Consider the following 19,493-nt stretch of genomic DNA (forward strand, 5'->3'; position numbering starts at 1 on the left):
GGCAGCTGTACTCCACACTTGGCTACCCGTGGCAACAGTGTGGCCTGTCTTTGGGGAAAGTTGCCATGGCGTCTGTGAGGCAGGTGTGCCATCTCGAGGAGAGCGGGCCTCCTGGGGTGGAGAAACAGAAGAGAAAACACAGAAGATGCTGCTGATTTTGAAATCTCTTGTGTGCTCAGTGTTTAATGGCAAAATACAAGAATCAAAACAAACAGACAACCCCCAAAGAAGAAGCAGAAGAACCATTTCAAAATTAATTTAACTGCTCATTCAAGTCGAATGAATGCTGATAACATGTTCAAAAAAGACATTAAGTAGATAACGATTAGTAACAGATCATTAACAACGCACAGGAATCAGGTCAAAGTTGCCTCATAATTGTACCTTACCTGAGTGGGAATGCAAGCGATGAAAAAACAAGATGTCTGCTTCAGAAAGCCAGGTGAAAGTGAGCTGAGGATGAGAGGGATGGCACTGTTGTCCAGTGTCAAGGGGGACACAGATGATATGATTGGTGGAGAGCTGATCCAACCACAGCCCCCCCGAGTCACTGCAAGCAAGTGTATCCTATTGACTACTGGACTAATCATGTGATGCTATTATTTGCCTTTCACTGTCGCCAGGGGATTCCAAGTATAAAGCATGGCGGAAAAACTGCACCAATGAAGCATCAAACGTGAACTGGAGGACATCCATTAGTGACTCATTTAAAGTGCCCATATGATGCTCATTTTCAGGTTCATAATTGTATTTTAGAGGTTGTACCAGAATAGGTTTACATGGTTTAATTTTCAAAAAACACCATATTTTTGTTGTACTGCACATTGCTGCAGCTCCTCTTTTCACCCTGTGTGTTCAGGTCTCTGTCTTAGCTACAGAGTGAGACATCTCACTTCTGTACCATCTTTGTTGGGAGTCGCACATGCGCAGTAGCTAGGTAAGGATCACGTCAGCTAGCTAGCTGTTTCTCTAACTTCAGTCAGTACAAGGCAGGATTAGCTGGGAGACTTCTTCTAAACGAGGGCGCACATCCAATTTTGCATGGAATACCTGCAGAACAGGGACATGTAAGTAGTTCTTTTGTAGATTATGGTGAACTTGTGTGTGTTGTAGCAGTGCTTTGCCATTGAGAACGAGGGGGCTAGCGGTTAGCCCCCTCGTTTCGGCTAGTGACGTAGAAATTTTGAACAGCTCACCCGGAGACTGAAGGCAGGACACATTCAGAAACCCGTATCTCACTCAAACAGCATGGATGTTTGTTTTTTTTCAAGTTTGTATGCGTGTGGAAGCACCAGGGACACAAAATAACACCCCAAATCCCAGAATTTCTTTTCAGAATATGGGCACTTTAAGGAGAAAAATCCAATAAAGGTTTGATGAAGTTGAATCCAGTCGGAGTCAAAATATGATGTTTGTTTTTGCTTCAGCTGGAGTTACAAACAGAGGTCACTCCCAGTAAATTCTGACCAATCACGAGTCACAGGCTGCAAAATGGACTCTTTGAATAACAAGCCATGTTGGAAATCAACTTTACTTTAACTCTGTCTGCGGTATCACCTGATAACCATGATGCAAAATTTCAACTCATTCATGTCTCTTTTTTTTGTTTTTGTTATATTACCTTAGACCTAAGTTTACTATACTCCATAAAATAGATCCCATCAACCTGTTATTATGTAGCATATTATGTGCATTTTCAGTGTTGGGAAAGTATTTAGATCATTTACTTGTGTAAAAATATCAATACCACACTGTAAAATACTTGGTTACAAAGAAAAGACCTGCACTTAAGTAAAAGTATAACCAGGAAATAGAATAGAAAAATATGTCCCCTGTGACTTTACACTATTATATATTACATCATTATTATTCATGTATTAATATAAAAGCAGGATTTCACTGTTGTAGCCTAGTTAACTGAGAAGAAGCTCAATGATTTTGTGTAGGACTGTCTGCCAGTAATGACTTTTTTCATCAGTTGTAGTGAAGTAATGTCCCTCTGACTTGCCTTTCAACAACAAAACCAATCAAATATTTCACAAAACAAGATGTCTGAAAAGACAGGTGGAATATTTGAGATGAGAATGAGCTAAGCATTACAAACCTTTTCTACAATGGATAACTTATACTTAGATATACTTTACAAGTACTCAGATGTTTTGCTACAGAATTAATTTAATAGTATACTGGATTTATAGAAGTCACAAAGTAGGTTACGTCATCAAAATAGAGCAATATGTTTGCATCACTTAACAAAACCAAAAATAAAGAATAATTCAGTGATTTACTCCAGGGAAATTCCCTCACAGACTTCATGGAGTCAGATACTAAATAGCCCCAGAAAAACTATGGGGCACACATGGAAACTTGTCTTGCCCTCAGTGTGAAGGAGAAGAAACAAGTTTAAGATAACAGAGTTCTCTCCCTTTAATCGGTGTCAAGATAAACTCCAGGCTGTGCTGTTGACTTGTGATTTGACTATCAATTCAAAGTATAAATCAACACTGACAGTGTCTGAGATAAATTCTGTAAACAGTATCACAGAGATGTGCCTGATGATGCCAAAAATGCAGCACGCCCAACTTGTTCCTCTCACAGCTGACTGTTTCTGCTGTAAATCATCATAAAAGACACACAAATACAATCATGGTTAGGTTTGACTGTGCAATTACATTTTCTGGGAAATAACGCATCTATATGTGCACCACTGAACATAGTTTTACTTCCAGTGAATAAAAGTCATATTTGTTTCTGTTTGATAAGAAGTATGATCAAGAAAAAGTACAAAAGTATGAGTATATTAAAATATACTAAAATTAGGCTACCAAAAGTAAAAGTAGGACTATTATGCAGAATGGATCTTTTCAGAAGTAGCTTAGCATGAAATGGCAATAGGCTACTAATGTATAAGAGCCTCAAATGTGTACTTTGGCACAGTACGTGAATAAATGTAGGCCTACTGTTACATCCCATCACTGCTGTAAGGCAGCTGTATTTGGCTATAAATTAATTTCCGTCAACCATCACTGGGCGTCGCTGTGGATTACTTTGCACTTTGTTACCAGGAGCCAAATCTCGCACAAAACCGCGTGGATTACAAATCCCGTTCCTCTTTCAACTAGCCTCCAAGATGGTAGGTGCTATCATGTATCCCTGTGCATTGAAATGTTGTTAAATCTATGCCCATCCTTGTTTATTTGTACAGCAAACTATCATCTTATGGCCGTTTACAGTAAAGCCGTCTCCTATGGTCATTTGCTGGATGTTTTTTCCCGTGATTTATTAACTTTAAGGGAATTTGTGAGCGGTTTGCTGTGTGAGAGCTGGGCCCACGGTCGTAGCCGTCAGCCAGCATATTATGTCTGTACTCACATGTTTTAACCGCGTACACAAAACCCCTGTAGTCTTCATAAATGTGACAACAGTGGCCCCGGTTTTAAAATGCAGAAGTGCCCCAGAGTAACGCGCTAAGTCTGCCGGTAAATGCATTTGAATTATTAGCTTCCTAGAATGCTAGGCAGCATGAAAGCAGCTACTAGGCGGTATGTATACGCTTCTAGCTAGCTAGTCCTACTTCGTTTTAAGAAAAACTTCCTGCGAATATGTTTTGTTGTGAATTGTTGTTGCCTGGTCATAGTTGGCAGGCTGCGAAGACCGTTGCTACAAGTAACGTGAGAGACCATTTGGCTAATTTAGCAAGCTAACTCCACTGTCTGATAGGACTTGCTATATTTGCTTACGTTAACGTTATATTAAAATCTGTCTCGATAGCCCACCAAGAAGACCAAGACCAGGAAGCTCCGAGGTCACGTCAGCCACGGACATGGTCGCATTGGTGAGTTTAGCCTGTTTTTAACGGTGATTTTAATAGTTTTGCCACTCTACGTGTGACGCATAGTTAACAAATAACTTGTCTACCTCCACAGGCAAACACAGAAAGCATCCTGGAGGTCGTGGTAATGCTGGTGGTATGCATCACCACAGAATCAACTTCGATAAATAGTAAGTTCTGCTTGGCTTGAGATTCTTGTGATGTGTTTAGGGGTCCAGACAGTATGCCAACGGGCTGGGATTAACTTGTGTATGTGCAAAACAAAATGTGCCTCTAAATCAAATGTATATGCTCATTCATGTTTACAAATACGCTGGCATGGTCATTTCCAAGTTTGTTTATAGTTATGGGGTTATTAGCCTAGTAGCAGTACCCGGTATTGCTAATAGCAATTTCAAATTCATAAATTTGCTTTAATATCAGTCATTAAAGGCAGATGTATGTTGATCTGCAATGCTTTCTGACATATGTTTATCTACAGTTTTCCTTAAGCCTGATAGTGTTCTATATGTATCTGTTCAGTCACCTATTGAGATAAATGTTGTAGAGACTAGAGTCTCACCTTGACATAATTCATTGTCTTGGTGTGCTAGAGTCCTCTTAGAGTGAAGACTGGTCCTATTCACCGACTGGCTCTTTTGTAGGCCAGTCAACCACATGGGCAGTTACAAATTGTTAGAACTCACGGTCACATCAAATTATAATTGGGAGCGATGTTTTGGAAATATGATGCACACTTTTTAATGGTGACAGGTTTCGTTATAAACTGACTTTGGTTCATTTGGAACACTTTGCAATAATGTTTTTTTATTGGAAATTAAATGGGGTTGCACACATGTATTTGTACTTGATATGTTTTTAATAACAATGTTATGTAGTATATAATGTGCAAAATTTTAAAGTGGGAATTGAGTGTTCTGGTTGTTAGACTCTTGTGAGCACAAATGCGGTCTTTGGGTTTGCATTTAGATTATGCTCAGAACAGGAATCTTTTTCTTTTCTTTTTTCACCCTTGACTGTTCTGTCAAGTCTGGAGAGATTAACAAGAGCAGCAACGACTTTAAAATAGATCCCCTGCCTAAGTGTTAACCTGTATACAGCCACCAATCTGCCAACCAGTTTCCACTTATGTCTTAGATTCACTAAAACCACTATGGTTAGACAGCGGTTGACCTTTTGTCTCTCCTCCCTGTGTGTCTCCTCAGCCATCCAGGGTACTTTGGTAAGGTGGGAATGAGACATTACCATCTGAAGAGAAACACGACCCACTGCCCCACCATCAACCTGGACAAGCTGTGGACGCTGGTGAGCGAGCAGACCAGGGTCAACTATGGCAAGAAGCCCGACGGACCTGCACCCATCATTGATGCTGTGCGCGCTGTAAGTATTGACCAATATTTATTTTTTTCATTACTGACAAAATGTGTGGTCTCCAGCGGCCATCACTAAACAATGGCGGAGGGAGTTGGGATCAGTTGGAGCTTTAATGTCAAAGATGTGCAGAGTCTTGGACTTAATACTACAAGCTGATGTATTACAATACATGCTCTACATATCCTACACTGGCCTTTTATATAAGTTTGTTTTGTGTTTTTAAAGACTGAAATGATTGGCATGGCTCAAAACTGTAATGTAACATGGTTAAGCTAGATATAACTCTAGTAGATGTAGTTGTAACTTGTCTTTAACAGCTGTAGAAAAAAACAAGACATTGAGTTTTAGTTGCAGATAGCTTACTCGTTGTAGTTGTTTCTCAACCAGCCAGCCCCAGTGCCTGCAAACAGCATCTCAGAAGTCCTCAGTGAGGTAGCTTAGTATTTAGATGAAAGAATTCTAAAAAAGACAGCTTTGAGGTTGCTGAAGTTGTTTGTTACTTTCTATGGATGATGTTTCCCTGGTCCTAGTCTTTAAGCTCGGCAAGGCTTAACATATATAGTACCTCTCTACTGTTGTCAGACATGTGTCAAGTGTATTTCCAAAGTTGGCTTTGTTAAATGTGAAATCTTCCAATTTTGATGCGCACAGGAATGCCTGACACAAAGTTGAACGTTTTGCTAAAGAATTTTTGTGCTATAATTTAAACGTGCACAAACGTTATGCCTTGATACTTTTGTGACCAAACTGTCATCTTCTGCCACTGTCTGTAATCAGTCCGTACATTTCAGTCCATACTGAAATGGGTTGCAAGCTACAATAAAAGGAACAATAACTGAGTTCACACTTTGAAGTAAAATTGCTAACAAATGCAAACTGCAGATAACCGTAATATTTCACCAACATTCAGCTGTGTGAAAGAAATTGCAGAGCATTTCTGTGGATGAAGATTTGTAGATTAAGTACTCTTCTAATGGAGGATCTTAACTATTTTGTGTGTTGTACCTATATTGGCATTGCATGTTAATAACACCACTGTTAATGTGCTGCTGGATAATATTATGGGCTTTGTTATCTTTTGTTAAGGAAAAGGTTTGGAATTCTGTCACAGAAAATGTTTTTTGTAGTTATCTGGTTGCACTAACATTGTATTTATTTTTTTATTTCACAGGGCTACTACAAAGTTCTGGGCAAAGGCAAGCTGCCCAAGCAGCCTGTGATCGTCAAGGCCAAGTTCTTCAGCCGACGGGCTGAGGAGAAGATCAAGGAAGTGGGAGGAGCCTGTGTGCTGATGGCATAATACTCCTGTCATTGTGTTTTTGCAGAAATAAACTGTATAAATGGAAACTGGATGTTTGTCATGTCTGATTTTAAATGCCTCCATACATGGCAGAGCTTGAGCATACACTAACTGACTACAGGTTGCCTTGGCCAAGGCATTCATCACTAGATCATCATCATCATTAGATATAAAGTATTGTCTTGGGTCAATGAGTCACCTCAGGTTGCTGTAGTCCTCAAAATGTAAATTTGAAAATGGAATGAATGTTTGAAACCTAGAAGATGTATTACTACAGCAACGGCTTTAACCAAAAATCAAATGCTGAAAAGTGATTAGTTAAGAGTGGCAACTGAACAGGGAACAATATATATATATATATATATATATTTTTAGAATACTGAAGATGCAAAGCTATCCAGGATTTCACAAGACTCAAAGGATAAAAATAAACTATATTTAGTACATGGGCATGATTTTCTTATTTCATGGCACACAGATTGGAGTTTTTAGGATGAACACTAGTGACGTAGTATACTTAAAAAAGTGGCTGAAAGGCATTAGAAATGTTTGCATCCCAGACGAAGGGGGGGCGGGGTCTAACATGCAGGATTTCCTGTCCTGTCACTTGAAAACAGCAGCACGGTCGAGGCTGTGTGAGAGCTTAACTTCGCAAGCTAAATCAGGAGAAATGTGAACACTACGTGCCGCGAACTGAACAAGGCTTGTATTTATGCGTGTTTACTTGCTGACCCGCCCAGCTCTCCGTGCGTTGAACAGGTAAACACGTAAATAATCTCTTCACCCGAGATCTGTTGACACCGCGCGTAGAACACTTCAAGTTGTGACGTATCCAATGGAACGTCGAATTGTTTGACGTTTCGGTGTGTTAGTTCATAGATATAGAACAATGGTTAGTTCATATATGGTGTTAAGTGAGCCAGCGAAGCCAACTGTTGACTGTTTAAAAGAGAAAGTAAGTAGCCTACTGATATAAGCAACAACTTTCCGCTTTCTAGTATGGCCCAGTGGTGCTATAATCTGCACGCATGCGCAGTTTCCCAGCTGCGTTCACTTGTGATATGTACAAAATGTATAATTGTTCATGTTTAATGGTTAAGATTTCGATAGAGCTGCCAAGCCACCGTGATTGGAGAAGCTCTCTCTAGAATAAAGTCTTTAGGAATAAAGTTTTTAAATAATTAAACCAGCACTTAGACGGTGTTCATTAATATTTCACTTAATGGTATATAGCCTTTTTCAAATTTATTTGTCTTGATATCAAATAAGGGTTGCAAATATTGTTATCAGTTCCCTATTACGGTTCCCACTGCAATCTGCCCATTACTTCCTCAAAACGATTAATGTTGTTTTAAAATGTCCATAATGGTGAAAAATGTCCATCTGAGGTTATGCCTTCCAAAAGCTTGTTTTATCCAAAAGATACTCAGTTTGACATCATGAAAGACTAACAAAAAAATCAAATATTCACATTTTAGAAGCTGAAGTTTTGCCATGTTTGCTTTTTAAAGAAGTGAATTATACTGTTAACTGTCAATCAAGTAATCACTTTAGTTCTAAATTATAATAGTAGAAAAGACAAGTATATTTGGAATAAAAGTATAGTCTCAATGCGTGTACTGTGAGCTAAAAGAAAAGGAAGGTGGCTGAGGTCTGTTTGCTTGTTTCTCCACTCCACCAGGTAAAGGGCACCTGAGTTTAACTCGACCTGTTCATGGCAAGCCAAGCGTGGCTGGAGTCTTCTCTGCGGCGCTCTGCCAGTCTGGGCCTGGAGGTGCTGGAGCGGGCCTCCAGGCGGAGTGTAGACTGGACAAGCACTGGAGCATCCCAGAGCCCCACTGCTACAGACGAAGACTCACAAATACCTGTCAAGGTGCCGGCATGTTTTCTGTATATTGACCCCATCGTGAATTCAGTTTGGGTCGTGACTTGACTCGCTGTGTCTCAATTCTCTTGCTTTTGACATTTTGCAGAGAACACACACGGAGCCTGATGATGTCTTTGCAACCATCGCAGAGCTCATGGCACAGACGACTCATCAGTGTAAGGTCAGTGGTCATTCGCCTGCGCCTGTTTGCTTTCAGCTTGGACCTGAAGACTAAAATGAGAATATTCTCTGTGCTGCAGAGGTTTTATGCGTCTGGCTGTTGCACTGAGCCCACTGACACTGAGAGAAGCCACGTGTCCAGGTTCCACTCACGGCCAGCTGCTGGGATGACAACACCTGCACACTCGGCCAGGAAGCATGTAAGGGCTCCACACAACCAATTAAGCAGAAAAGATCCTAAAAACCCAACGCAGAGGAATAGAGCCTTGTCAATGTATCATGTCACTGTGGCTAATGTGTTAGCAAACATCTCGCAGGTGATTGAGACATCCTATTTAACTTGTAATGCAATTTCAATATTCACTGGCTTTTTAGTAGGGCTGGGCAATATATCGATATTATATCGATATCGTGATATGAGACTAGATATCGCCTTAGATTTTGGAAATTGTAATATGGCATAAGTGTTGTCTTTTCCTGGTTTTAAAAGCTGCATTAAAGTAAAGTGATGTCATTTTCTGTGTTACCAGACTGTTCTAGCTCTTCTATTATTTTTTACCTTTACCCACTTAGTCATTATATCCACATTACTGAAGCTCATTTATCTTAAATCTCATTGTGAAGATATTTTTTATAGGCACCAATTGTCTACCCTATAATATCGCCGCAATATCAACATCGAGATATTAGGACAAGAATATCGTGATATCTGATTTTCTCCTTATCGCCCTGCCCTACGTTATAAACTTATTTTCGACCTCCATGTCCTGAGAAAAATATCTTGTTATTTAGGTTGCTTAATATTCAAATTGTTTACTTCATCTCTGCCATTGTTTTGCACCATGGGGTTGAAAACCCTCGGCTCGTGTAATCCGCTGAAAGCTGCAAAAAGCTAGTAAGTGTTGATTTTTTTTTAGTGGGAATGTATATATAAACTTTATTGCAGACCCAGGTCCATATAACACACAATACAGTATAAAAAATATGCTACTATCAGCACTTTTCTAGCGCATTCTAGGATGTATCTTTGAATCAGTTGACTGTGATAGGCAAACCCCTATCAATAATGCATCCAAAAACTTGTTTTTAGTAAAATGTCCTAAAATAGAACTGTGATTCTTACAAACACATTCATAGCAGTAAAGTAAGCGACGTCCACAACATTTTTCATTTTTCTTTTTTTTTGTATTTTGAGAGAGACTTTTTGAGTTGAACCCACTGCTTCCACTCCCCAAGCTTTGTTGGTCGCGGCTTGGAACAAAAAGTAAAAAAATATATATATATTTTTTTCTAATTCAAGCCTCTCTCTCTCTTCAGAGTCGTGTGTCAGCAGCGAGTGAAGATTTCGTGATCGAGGTTTCACCGGGGACGTACGCTATCACTGCCAGCATGCCGGAGTTGGAGCAGCAGACTCAGCTGGTCAGCGTCAAAGCTGGAGAGAGCATCAACCTCACCTTCAATCTCTGACCCCTCGCCTGACCGAGCCACTCGCTCTTAACATAAATACCAAAACTGACCAATGCTAATGCTGTTTGTGTGTGTTTATTGCCTGTTTTTACACAGATGTTTACATTGTTATGCTGTCAAAATGTTTAATTTGCTGCACATTGAGAAGCCATATTTTATTGTATTTTATTATGTGGACCGTGTTTCCTAGAACATCATGCTCTTTACTATATTTTTTACCTGCACTATTGCCGCAACAGTGTATAAAAATAAATTATATTTTTGAATCAATTTGTTGTTTAACTTTATTTTATCTGTTATGTGTAAACAGAAGTAGCATTGTTGCAAGAGAAGGGCCGCAGTGCCGCTGGTGGTCGAGGTTTGAACTTGGTCGTTTCAAAAACATCCCTGATGTTCGCTCTTCTTCCTTTAGCACCAGGAAGTGACTGAAAGAGAGAGCTGTGATTGGGCGAGGCACTGATCTGTGGGTCAAAGAAGCTGGACCTCACCGGTTGTGATGTCCTCCTTGGCTCTAAAGCCCCTGCAGGTCAAAAGGGAAATGTATCAACATGACCAGATTTGAAAAGCTTGTTAATATTGTTCTAAATCTACAATCAAACGTACATCATATCATAGTATCTATTACAGTATCAATAACTTGTTAAATATACAGTATTAGTATGACTTTGTGGACTGTTGTCTGTCAGATAATTAATAGTCTTGCATTGCCAGACCTCCACAGCACTGCGGAGGAGGGTCTGGCTAGTCCACACAGCATTCTGGTATGGGAGAAAAAACGTGCTCTGGTTTATTGGCATTTCTTTAAACCAATCACAATCGTCTTGGGCGGTGCTAAGCGCCGGATGGAGCCACGGTGCCGCTGCAAAATAGCCTCGGGAAGGAAGTTGTTTTGGTGGAACGTGTACATTCAAAGGTTGTTTTAGTCAAGCAACAGAAAACTCAGATTGGACAGATAGTCTAGCTAGCTGTCTGGATTTACCCTGCAGAGATCTGAGGAGCAGTCAACCATAGTCCTCAGAAATCCACCGGAGTTTAAAAGTCCAACACAAAGAAACCTGAAGGTGATGGACAACAGGCCGAAAAGAGGGACATCCTGCGGAACGTTGTGGATCTAGACTAGATCATAAATAACCCTGTTTATATGGTTCTCAAACTTTTTCTGAATAATGTACCCCCTTTGAAATATTTTTCAGCCAAGTACCCCCTGAACAGCACAAAACATTTTTGGTAGAAAAAGAAGCCTATATAAAGAGGTACAACACTGTTGCTGTTTAGGCTAAAAAAAGAATCCATGTTTAGAATCCATCACTAAATGTATTCGTTATGGTTTGACTGTATTAGGAAGTATGCATTCAAAAATATTGCATACCCTCTGCAATACTACAAAGTTCCCCCATTTGAGAAACAACAACTGGTTTATTGCATCATAAATTAATTGAGGTGGCACCTCAATTTGCAATTACACAATAATATAGGTTTGACTTAATGTTGCCTTCAAAAGAACATCCATGGTAAATTATTTGAAATTTTAGAAATTAATGTCTGTGAATGTAATGTGAACTATATGACCTTAAACCTTTTTAAGTTAAACCAGCAGCAAGTTGAAGTTGAACCTCCTCTACAGGAGTTATGGCAATTTGTACACAGCAACCAGGTTCAGACTAAACCACCGGTGCAGTTTAAACCGTAGCTTCTGAGGACACAGCAATGGGCTTTAAGTGAACACAACACAGGTTTAAACCATCGTAATCCTTCAACCACAGCTAATATAACAGAGCAACATCTCCATTCAAATTGAATTTGATTGCATTGTATTACTGTGCATTGCCACAGATTTAAGTGTGTTTGCATTAGGGCTGCAACTAACGATTATTTTAGTCGATTAATCTGTTGATTTTTTTCTTGATTCATCGATTAGTTGTTTGGTCTCTGAAATGTCAGAAAAATCATTGTTCCCCAGCATTTCCCAAAAGCCTAAGATGACGTCCTCAAATGTCTTGTTTTGTCCACAACTCAAAGATATTCAGTTTACTGTCACAGAGGAGAGAAGAAACTAGAACATATTCACATTTAAGAAGCTGGAATCAAAGAATCTTTTTGACTTTTTACTCAAACCGACTTATCGATTATCAAAATAGTTGGCGATTAATTTAAGAGTTGACAACTACTCGATTAATTGATTAATCTTTGCAGCATCTAGTTTGCATGTACTATTTTTTTTGTAGGAATCTTAAAAGAATGAATTAGTTTACATAGACATTGTCTGTGTTTCCCACCTGGCTGTCTGTGTTGTGGCTCTGATCCAGTTTGTCTCCAGTACCTCCAGGGAGGACGCTGCTGTTTGCGCCTCAGCTTCACTCTGCTCTCATCTTCAGAAAGAGATGAAGAGGAGGAGGGTGAGGGCCCCTCGGGGTAACACCTCGGGGTATTTTTTAGGTCTGGCTGTTTATCTTGCTCTGCCCTTTCAAAGCCATCGGTTCCTCCAAAGCTGGACCTACAGCTGAGTGGAAATAAGCATGGCTGAGGGTCTGAGTATGAACAGCAGCAAGATGAAGACTGACAGCCTTCGGTGCAGAACAGCTGGGGAGGGCAGGAGGAGCTGCGAGCACAAAGCCAGCTGCAACAACGACTGGAGGCTGATGTCGGGATTTGGAGCTCCCTGACTATTCTGACATGTTGAGGAGCTGAAATGGGTAAAACCAGGCTGCCGGGAACCAGAGACACACAACCATTCCACATCAGCACCCGGAGGCTCTTAACATCAACTGCAAAGTCAAATGAGTGAATTACTGAGAAGGATAGATATCATTTGATGCTAATTCATGCTTTTTGTGTGAATAATAATCAAATCATAATAATAAAACATAGTCTTCTTATAAGTAGAACAATTCAAATTGAGTTTAATATTAAAAGTGATAAGGAAAAATGTATAGCTAACAGTATTTGCAATTAAAGTAAGATGTGAAATATAAAAGTAACAAAAAATAAGAGATACAAAATTACTAATAAACTGATTTAAATGTCAATAAGTACATTGAAATGTAGATATACTGTATGTTAAAAAGTCTGTCAGATAACAGTTCAAATGTTATGTAATCTGAGGTTAAATATTAAGGAAAACTGTGAAACCAACAGGAAATGCAATTAAAGTAAGGTGAGAAACATAAAAGCATGACAAAAAGTAAACTGATTAAAAGTTCAATAAGTACATTAAAATGTTTTCACTCCGAACTCGTATAATACGGAGGTTTGGGCAGTGGCTGTCAGCTGTCAAATGACGCAAAACGCGCCCTTCAGCCTGTGTGTTGAACGCACCGGGGAGAGCAGCAGCTACACTGCGTTTGAAGATGACGTAGCACTACGAGCAACTACGGTAGCGAGTAGTATGAAAGCCCGAAAATCCGCGTAGGGAGGTTGGTCAGGGTGGTGGATGGGTCAAACAACACAGGACTTTCACCCAGGAGACCAGGGACGGTGTCCCGTTTACTAAACCAACCGTCCCGTTCTTCTTTTCATTAACCCAACCGTCCCGTTCTTCTTTTCATTAACCCAACCGTCCCGTTCTTCTTTTCGTTAACCCAACCGTCCCGTTCTTCTTTTTGTTAACTCAACCGTCCCGTTCTTCTTTTCGTTAACCCAACCGTCCCGTTCTTCTTTTTGTTAACTCAACCGTCCCGTTCTTCTTTTCGTTAACTCAACCGTCCCGTTCTTCTTTTCGTTAACCCAACCGTCCCGTTCTTCTTTTTGTTAACTCAACCGTCCCGTTCTTCTTTTCGTTAACCCAACCGTCCCGTTCTTCTTTTTGTTAACTCAACCGTCCCGTTCTTCTTTTCGTTAACCCAACCGTCCCGTTCTGCTTTTCCTAAACCCAACCGTCCCGTTCTTCTTTTCGTTAACCCAACCGTCCCGTTCTGCTTTTCCTAAACCCAACCGTCCCGTTCTTGTCCCACATTCATGGAAACGTAAGCCCACCCACGACCTTTTCCTTAACCTAATTGCATCAAAAGTGACGCCAATAGTCCCAACCAAGCGTGTTTAGATAAAGTGCGTTTAGATATGACGCTAAAGGAGACTTTTATTTATTTTTTATTTACCTTTTTTTGCCAAAGGCACCTGACCAAGCGTCCATATTTTACGCGATGGGAGTGAGAATGTGTTGAATGTAGATATACATTTTTTTAAAGTATATCATGTAATAGTCTGTATCTATTATACTTATTTCTTACTTATTACATCTACATTCTTTCTACAGTAAGTTAGCAGTAAATTGTGAGAGAGACACATTTGTTCATTAAATAACAACTTTGTCACTGGAATTTGACATCAGAGGCCGACGTATTCTGAACTTTCACACCACTGAATATGGCTGTAAAAATATAAACACAAACATTATTTAACTCCGTACCTCCAAAGCCATCTCTGTGTTCGGTGGCGGCCATCACTCTCCCCGGCCCGTATCTTCTCAAATCTGATTCCCATGGCGACAGGACAGCGTCACCAGGTACCAGATAGCATGTGTGAGCTCTGGTGTGGTTCACCATGTCAAGGGAGCAAACCAGCTGCCTCTGGGAGGAGACGACCCCCAAACTAGCGCCTCCTGGATGGTCAAACTCGACAACCCAAACTCCTCCGCGGCCCTGAGTTTCGACACATTGGAAGAACATGTCAACATACACAAAGACTCAAGTACAGTACTTGAGTAAATGTACCAGTCCACCACTGCCTTATAGTCATTGTTTCGTTCAGGGGCCGAGCAGGGGCGTGGCTTCTGGGGCTCCAGCCCTGAATGTTTTCTCAAAGTCTTTTAGGTTTTTAAAATAACTAACTTTTATGTCATTTCCCCTCAATCTCTCTGACTGGAATCAATGGAGCAAAAGTTTTATTACTGGGGAACTATTGCCAATTTATTCTGTGAACTCTACTAAAAATAGGTTTCAATATTAATAAAGCTGTTTACGCCAAAATTCCTACCCTACCTATATTATTTTTAGGTGGCAGACATTTGTTATGTTCTGGTTTCAGAACGATGAAGACAGTTGGAGAACAGTTAGATACAAGATGGGATGTAAACTGGATGATTCTTTTCCTTTGCAACTATCATGTTTTTCCCAAATGATGTACAGATTTTTAGGCATTCTATTATCAAATTGCTTGAAAAATAATGCACATAGCTGTTGTAAATGGAGCATGCCCCCGAAACCCTCCCCCCTCCCCCCTAGGTTTGGGCTAAGCCCTGAATGTTTACAATGTCTGGCTCCGCCCCTGGTTTCATTTCAAATCCACTGCTGTCCAAATACCTTCATGTACATGATCCCATATGTAATCATGCAGTCTCTCTTAACCTGTACTTGCTGTATTACAGTTCCCAGGTAGTAGAGGCCATCCACCTCCCTCCTGGCCAGCACTCGGCATCCTGGGAAGAACTCTGAACCGCCCAGGGTTTGAGCAGACAGGATTGATGGATTACCCAGACTGCACCAGGGTGACCACAGGAAGCCAAGAAACACAAACACAATGCAGGCCTCTGTCATTTAATCCACAGCACCTTACAGTACGGCATCTATAACGTCATGGCCTGCATGTACTGTATGTTTCTGTCACATGCTAAATACGTCAATTTTGGTACCGTTGTTTATACTGCATTGTTTAAAAAACTATATAACAGTGTAACCATGGAAACCAACCTGAGCAGAGGCGATGATGTGCTGTTGTGTGAGATCCAGGCGGAAGTGGACGGACAGCAACACTTCACTGGAGAGATTGTCTTTGCTGATGATTCCTTCTCCACAACGTACAGAGGAACTGCCTGACAATATGCATGGAAACACACACACACACACACACACACACACACACACACACACACACACACACACAGTCACAGCAATGTCCATGCGACTAACTTATGATGTAACCCTTTTCCATGAACCAGATATAAATATTTCAACAATAACATATACAAGGCATATATCACGTGCAATTTTACTTTTAAATATCATGTGCAATATAATATCTATTTTATTTTACTTAATTTACTTAAATGTATCTTAATTGTATTACTTTTTATATTGTTATTCTATTAGGCATTGGTGTTAGTATTACTCCTTATACACTTTACATGTTTTACTCTGTTGTTTTTATTCTTATGTTCATGTCAATCTCTGGCACAAGAATTTCCTTCGGGGTTAATAAAGATCTATCTTATCTTGTATAAGATATTGCTTTTATTTAAACTGTTAAAGGGATACGCCACCGTTTGGTTGAAATAGGACTTATCACGGTCTCCCCTAGCTGTAGATAGGTGGGCCAACGCATTTTTTGTGCACGCATTGTTTTAATCCGGTGCAACACCGGCAGCGCCGCCGCTAGTTAGCTTAGCGTAGTGAATGGAATCCTATGTTGCCGGTTAGCATGTTGTGAGTAAAAGTGAGCCAACAAAAGACAAAAAAACAACTTAATTACTTGCACTGAGACAAAAAATGCATTGGCCCACCTATCTACAGCCAGTATAAAGTATAAATCCTATATTTGGCCTTTTTTTTGCACAAAATATATCGCTCCCTTTAATGACATGTGACACCTGGCCAAGTACACACACGTTTCTTTAAGTTTATTTTCTTGATATATACATTTTCTAAAAATAGTGAATTAGTCACATAGACTGTATGATTAGTCAGTGTATATCCAAACCCTCCGGTTGGCTGGGAGGCAAACCAAAGATCAGCAGGGAGTTTTCCTCCACACTGTCGCACAAAATGCTTGTTCTTTATGGAATTACTGGAATTGTTGGGTCTTTGTAAATTCTAGAGTGTGGTCTAGACCTACTCTATCTGTAAAGTATCTTCAGATAACTCTTGTTATGATTTGATACTAGAATAAAATTGAATTGAAATGGAATTTGCAACAGATTTAAAGAAAATAATAAGAGAGTTGTTTTCAGCTCATCTGGAGATTTCTCTGTAAACTAGTGTAGATTCTCACAGCACTTGAACCTATTTGGGATAAATATTTAAATGTTGCAAATGTTTAAAGCATGTGGATTTTGTGGCACTTAACTAAAGATTCTCTTTGTTTGCTCCAAGGGCACAAATCTGGATTTGACTTTGTGCTTTATACCTTTCTGTGAGGGACAAGACAAAAAGAGAAAACATCCTGTCTTGGGGTTCAATGAAGTGTTTCAATATTAACCAGCTTTTTTTACCCTGTACTGTACCCATTGAGTTCAGCCATACCTCCTCCAGCACTCCATTCAAAGCAACTGGAATCACATAACAGCTCCCTCTTGTGGCCTGGGTCAAACACTGCAGGTAGTCTCTGGTGTTTCTGTCCAGCTGAGCACCTGAGTACCTCAGGTAGAAGACATTCACAGGCCTCCCAGCCGCCAGAGCCGGCAGGGCTGCCAGCACTGCCTCCGGCTGGCCGGGGAGGCCCGTGCAGAGCAGGTGGATGACTTGACAGGCGGGGTCAGTGAGGGACATGCTCAGGGCGGCCAGGAGGTCTCTGCCGGGGCCGCAGCTGATGGAGTGGATCCAGGACAGAGCCATGTACACTGTGTCTGGGGCGCAGGGAAGCATGTGCTGGGACCAGCAGGTTAACTGCAAAATAGAAAGAGTGGAAGAGGCCACACACAGATGAAAAAACAAATAAATGTAAAGGTGCAGAAACAGATTTTTTAAATCCATTATTCTCTCAATTAAATAAGACATTAGGCCTTAATTTTTTAGTATAGTATAGTTTCTATGCTCCACATATCTGGAACAAACTCCCGGAAAACTGTAGGTCGGCACCTGCTCTCAGCTCTTTTAAATCAAGGCTGAAGACCTTTCTTTTTTACTTTTTTTTAATTGCATTGTGAATTTTATTCCTGTATTCTATCTGTTTTTAATTTTGTATTAATTGTTTTTAATTCTGTTTGAAATATTTTTTATTTCTAACTGTGTTTTCATTGTTTTATGTAAAACACTTTGAATTGCACTGCTGCTGAAATGTGCTATATAAATAAAATTGCATTGCCTTGCCTTGCCTTGCCTTAATTTATATTTTAAAATTATATTATTTTTACTGTCGACTAAATAATTCATTCAATCGGTCCAGAGAATCATATCCTAACATCTGAACTTTGCAGTGGTACACAATAAGCACATTTACTCAAGTACTAGTCTTGCATTACCAGTTACACCACACATACATTCTGGGATAGGAGAAGAAAATATGCTCTGGGTTGTTTGCATTTCTTTAAACCAATCACCACTGCTCATGTGCACCCCTGATAAAAGAAAAGACCACATCAAATATTAAATGTAGTTAACTGTTTGAACAATACAGAGCTATCTGAATTAGCTGGATACATGGTTAAAGGTGATTTGCTGTTACAATTGTATCGCGGTGTGTACTCCGTCTATAGCAAATCCTTGCCTATCAGCCTCAAAACGTCCCAGTTAGATGGTAATTGCCGTTAACATATTCTTTGTAAATCTTTACAATCATTTCCCGAAAGAACCATACAGGCCTGCCTTGTTGCACGATCCAAATTATCTTCAAAACTTGCCATTTTTAGCGTGTAGCTTGCTAGCTTGAAGTTTGTTGTTTCCCGAAGCGAAGGGATTTTGAAAACGGCAACACACAGAGAGCGAAAACAAAGGACGCGCCGGATGTCAGGCAATTATCCTGGAAATGTGCTTCCGTTGATCCACATTATACTAAAGTACTGTAGGCCTACCTAAGTACAATTTTGAGGTATGCACATTGCAGCTTTCCTTGTCCTCTTCTAAGACCATTTTTGTGTGGCAGTATCTCTGATGTCAGTGTTGTGATGAGCTGTCAGTCCCCACTCACCTTGCCTGAGAACGTCATGATGTTGAAGAGAGAGTCCCTGAGCGAGGCCTTTGTCAGCAGGGTCTGGATCAGCAGGCGTTTCACTGACCCCAGGGCAGCTCTCGTCTTCTCTGAGCTGTCCACGACAAATGTGACATTGCATCGCTGTTTTCCCAGAAACAGAGGAACCAGTGCAGCCTCAGAGGCCGTCGTCTGCCTGGATGTCATCGCTGTACTGTCTTTTCAGTGCTTAATTAGATAGTTGAGTGTAACAGGTAAAATGCAAAAAGAGAGAGCGACAATAAAACAATGAGTTGCTTAAAACAAGGAATCTAAAAAATAAGAAGAGATACTTTATTGATCCCAGGCGGGGAATACATTTGTTATTACACTCTGTTGATATATATTACACATTATACACAGGCCATAAATACACACACCTGCACATACAGGACCTTAAACATGCACTAATGGAGAGATGTCAGAGTCAGGGGGTTGCCCATTAAGGGCTCCCCAAGCAGGGTTCGGTGCCTTGCTTTGGGGCAACTCAGCAGTGCCTAGGAGGTGAACTGGCACCTCTCCAGCTACCAGTCCACAGACCGTATTTGGTCCGTACGGGGACTTGAACCTTCTGGCTCCCAAGCCAATTCCCCACTGAC

At 40.4% G+C, this 19,493-nt stretch overlaps 3 protein-coding genes and 1 non-coding gene across 5 annotated transcripts; 3 read left to right on the top strand and 1 right to left on the bottom strand.

Annotated features, from left to right (window-relative positions):
• The first annotated feature begins 3,094 nt into the window (after nucleotides 1-3,094).
• On the top strand, nucleotides 3,095-6,556 carry rpl27a (ribosomal protein L27a). The gene is made up of 5 exons (XM_028584935.1): nucleotides 3,095-3,133; nucleotides 3,772-3,835; nucleotides 3,927-4,002; nucleotides 5,038-5,212; nucleotides 6,378-6,556. The coding sequence occupies exons 1-5, from the start codon at nucleotides 3,131-3,133 to the stop codon at nucleotides 6,504-6,506; spliced, it is 447 nt and encodes a 148-aa protein (XP_028440736.1). The 5' UTR covers nucleotides 3,095-3,130; the 3' UTR covers nucleotides 6,507-6,556.
• LOC114560890 (small nucleolar RNA SNORA3/SNORA45 family) lies at nucleotides 4,376-4,505 on the top strand. Its single transcript, XR_003693271.1, has one exon. It is a non-coding gene; the product is annotated as a small nucleolar RNA SNORA3/SNORA45 family (small nucleolar RNA).
• A 515-nt stretch (nucleotides 6,557-7,071) lies between the features above and the next one.
• Nucleotides 7,072-10,075, top strand: akip1 (A kinase (PRKA) interacting protein 1). Of its 2 annotated transcripts, none has more exons than XM_028585594.1 (5): nucleotides 7,072-7,265; nucleotides 8,188-8,379; nucleotides 8,480-8,554; nucleotides 8,634-8,753; nucleotides 9,871-10,075. In XM_028585594.1, the coding sequence occupies exons 2-5, from the start codon at nucleotides 8,221-8,223 to the stop codon at nucleotides 10,018-10,020; spliced, it is 504 nt and encodes a 167-aa protein (XP_028441395.1). In that variant the 5' UTR covers nucleotides 7,072-7,265; nucleotides 8,188-8,220; the 3' UTR covers nucleotides 10,021-10,075. The 2 variants fall into 2 exon arrangements, with proteins under 2 accessions (XP_028441395.1, XP_028441396.1); XM_028585595.1 differs by lacking the exon at nucleotides 7,072-7,265 and adding an exon at nucleotides 7,279-7,461.
• A 211-nt stretch (nucleotides 10,076-10,286) lies between these two features.
• Nucleotides 10,287-19,062, bottom strand: c8h11orf16 (chromosome 8 C11orf16 homolog). The gene is made up of 7 exons (XM_028585252.1): nucleotides 18,856-19,062; nucleotides 17,253-17,615; nucleotides 15,705-15,799; nucleotides 15,363-15,492; nucleotides 14,426-14,657; nucleotides 12,297-12,785; nucleotides 10,287-10,540 (listed from the first exon to the last, which is right to left on the bottom strand). The coding sequence occupies exons 1-7, from the start codon at nucleotides 19,060-19,062 to the stop codon at nucleotides 10,317-10,319; spliced, it is 1,740 nt and encodes a 579-aa protein (XP_028441053.1). The 3' UTR covers nucleotides 10,287-10,316.
• Nucleotides 19,063-19,493: the final 431 nt, after the last annotated feature.

Source organism: Perca flavescens, chromosome 8 (genome assembly GCF_004354835.1).
Source record: "Perca flavescens isolate YP-PL-M2 chromosome 8, PFLA_1.0, whole genome shotgun sequence".
NCBI lineage: Eukaryota > Metazoa > Chordata > Actinopteri > Perciformes > Percidae > Perca > Perca flavescens.

Excerpts from the sequence above, each read along its gene's own strand:
- rpl27a (XM_028584935.1), top strand. Across the intron at positions 4,003-5,037 it reads AGAATCAACTTCGATAAATA|CCATCCAGGGTACTTTGGTA; the intron begins GTAAGTTCTGCT and ends GTGTCTCCTCAG. Across the intron at positions 5,213-6,377 it reads TCATTGATGCTGTGCGCGCT|GGCTACTACAAAGTTCTGGG; the intron begins GTAAGTATTGAC and ends TTTATTTCACAG.
- akip1 (XM_028585594.1), top strand. The coding sequence starts at position 8,221 with ATGGCAAGCCAAGCGTGGCTGGAGTCTTCTCTGCGGCGCTCTGCCAGT. Across the intron at positions 8,380-8,479 it reads ACTCACAAATACCTGTCAAG|AGAACACACACGGAGCCTGA; the intron begins GTGCCGGCATGT and ends GACATTTTGCAG. Across the intron at positions 8,754-9,870 it reads CACACTCGGCCAGGAAGCAT|AGTCGTGTGTCAGCAGCGAG; the intron begins GTAAGGGCTCCA and ends CTCTCTCTTCAG.
- c8h11orf16 (XM_028585252.1), bottom strand. The coding sequence starts at position 19,062 with ATGACATCCAGGCAGACGACGGCCTCTGAGGCTGCACTGGTTCCTCTG. Across the intron at positions 17,616-18,855 it reads TCATGACGTTCTCAGGCAAG|TTAACCTGCTGGTCCCAGCA; the intron begins GTGAGTGGGGAC and ends TCTATTTTGCAG. Across the intron at positions 15,493-15,704 it reads ACATCATCGCCTCTGCTCAG|TCTGGGTAATCCATCAATCC; the intron begins GTTGGTTTCCAT and ends ACCCTGGTGCAG.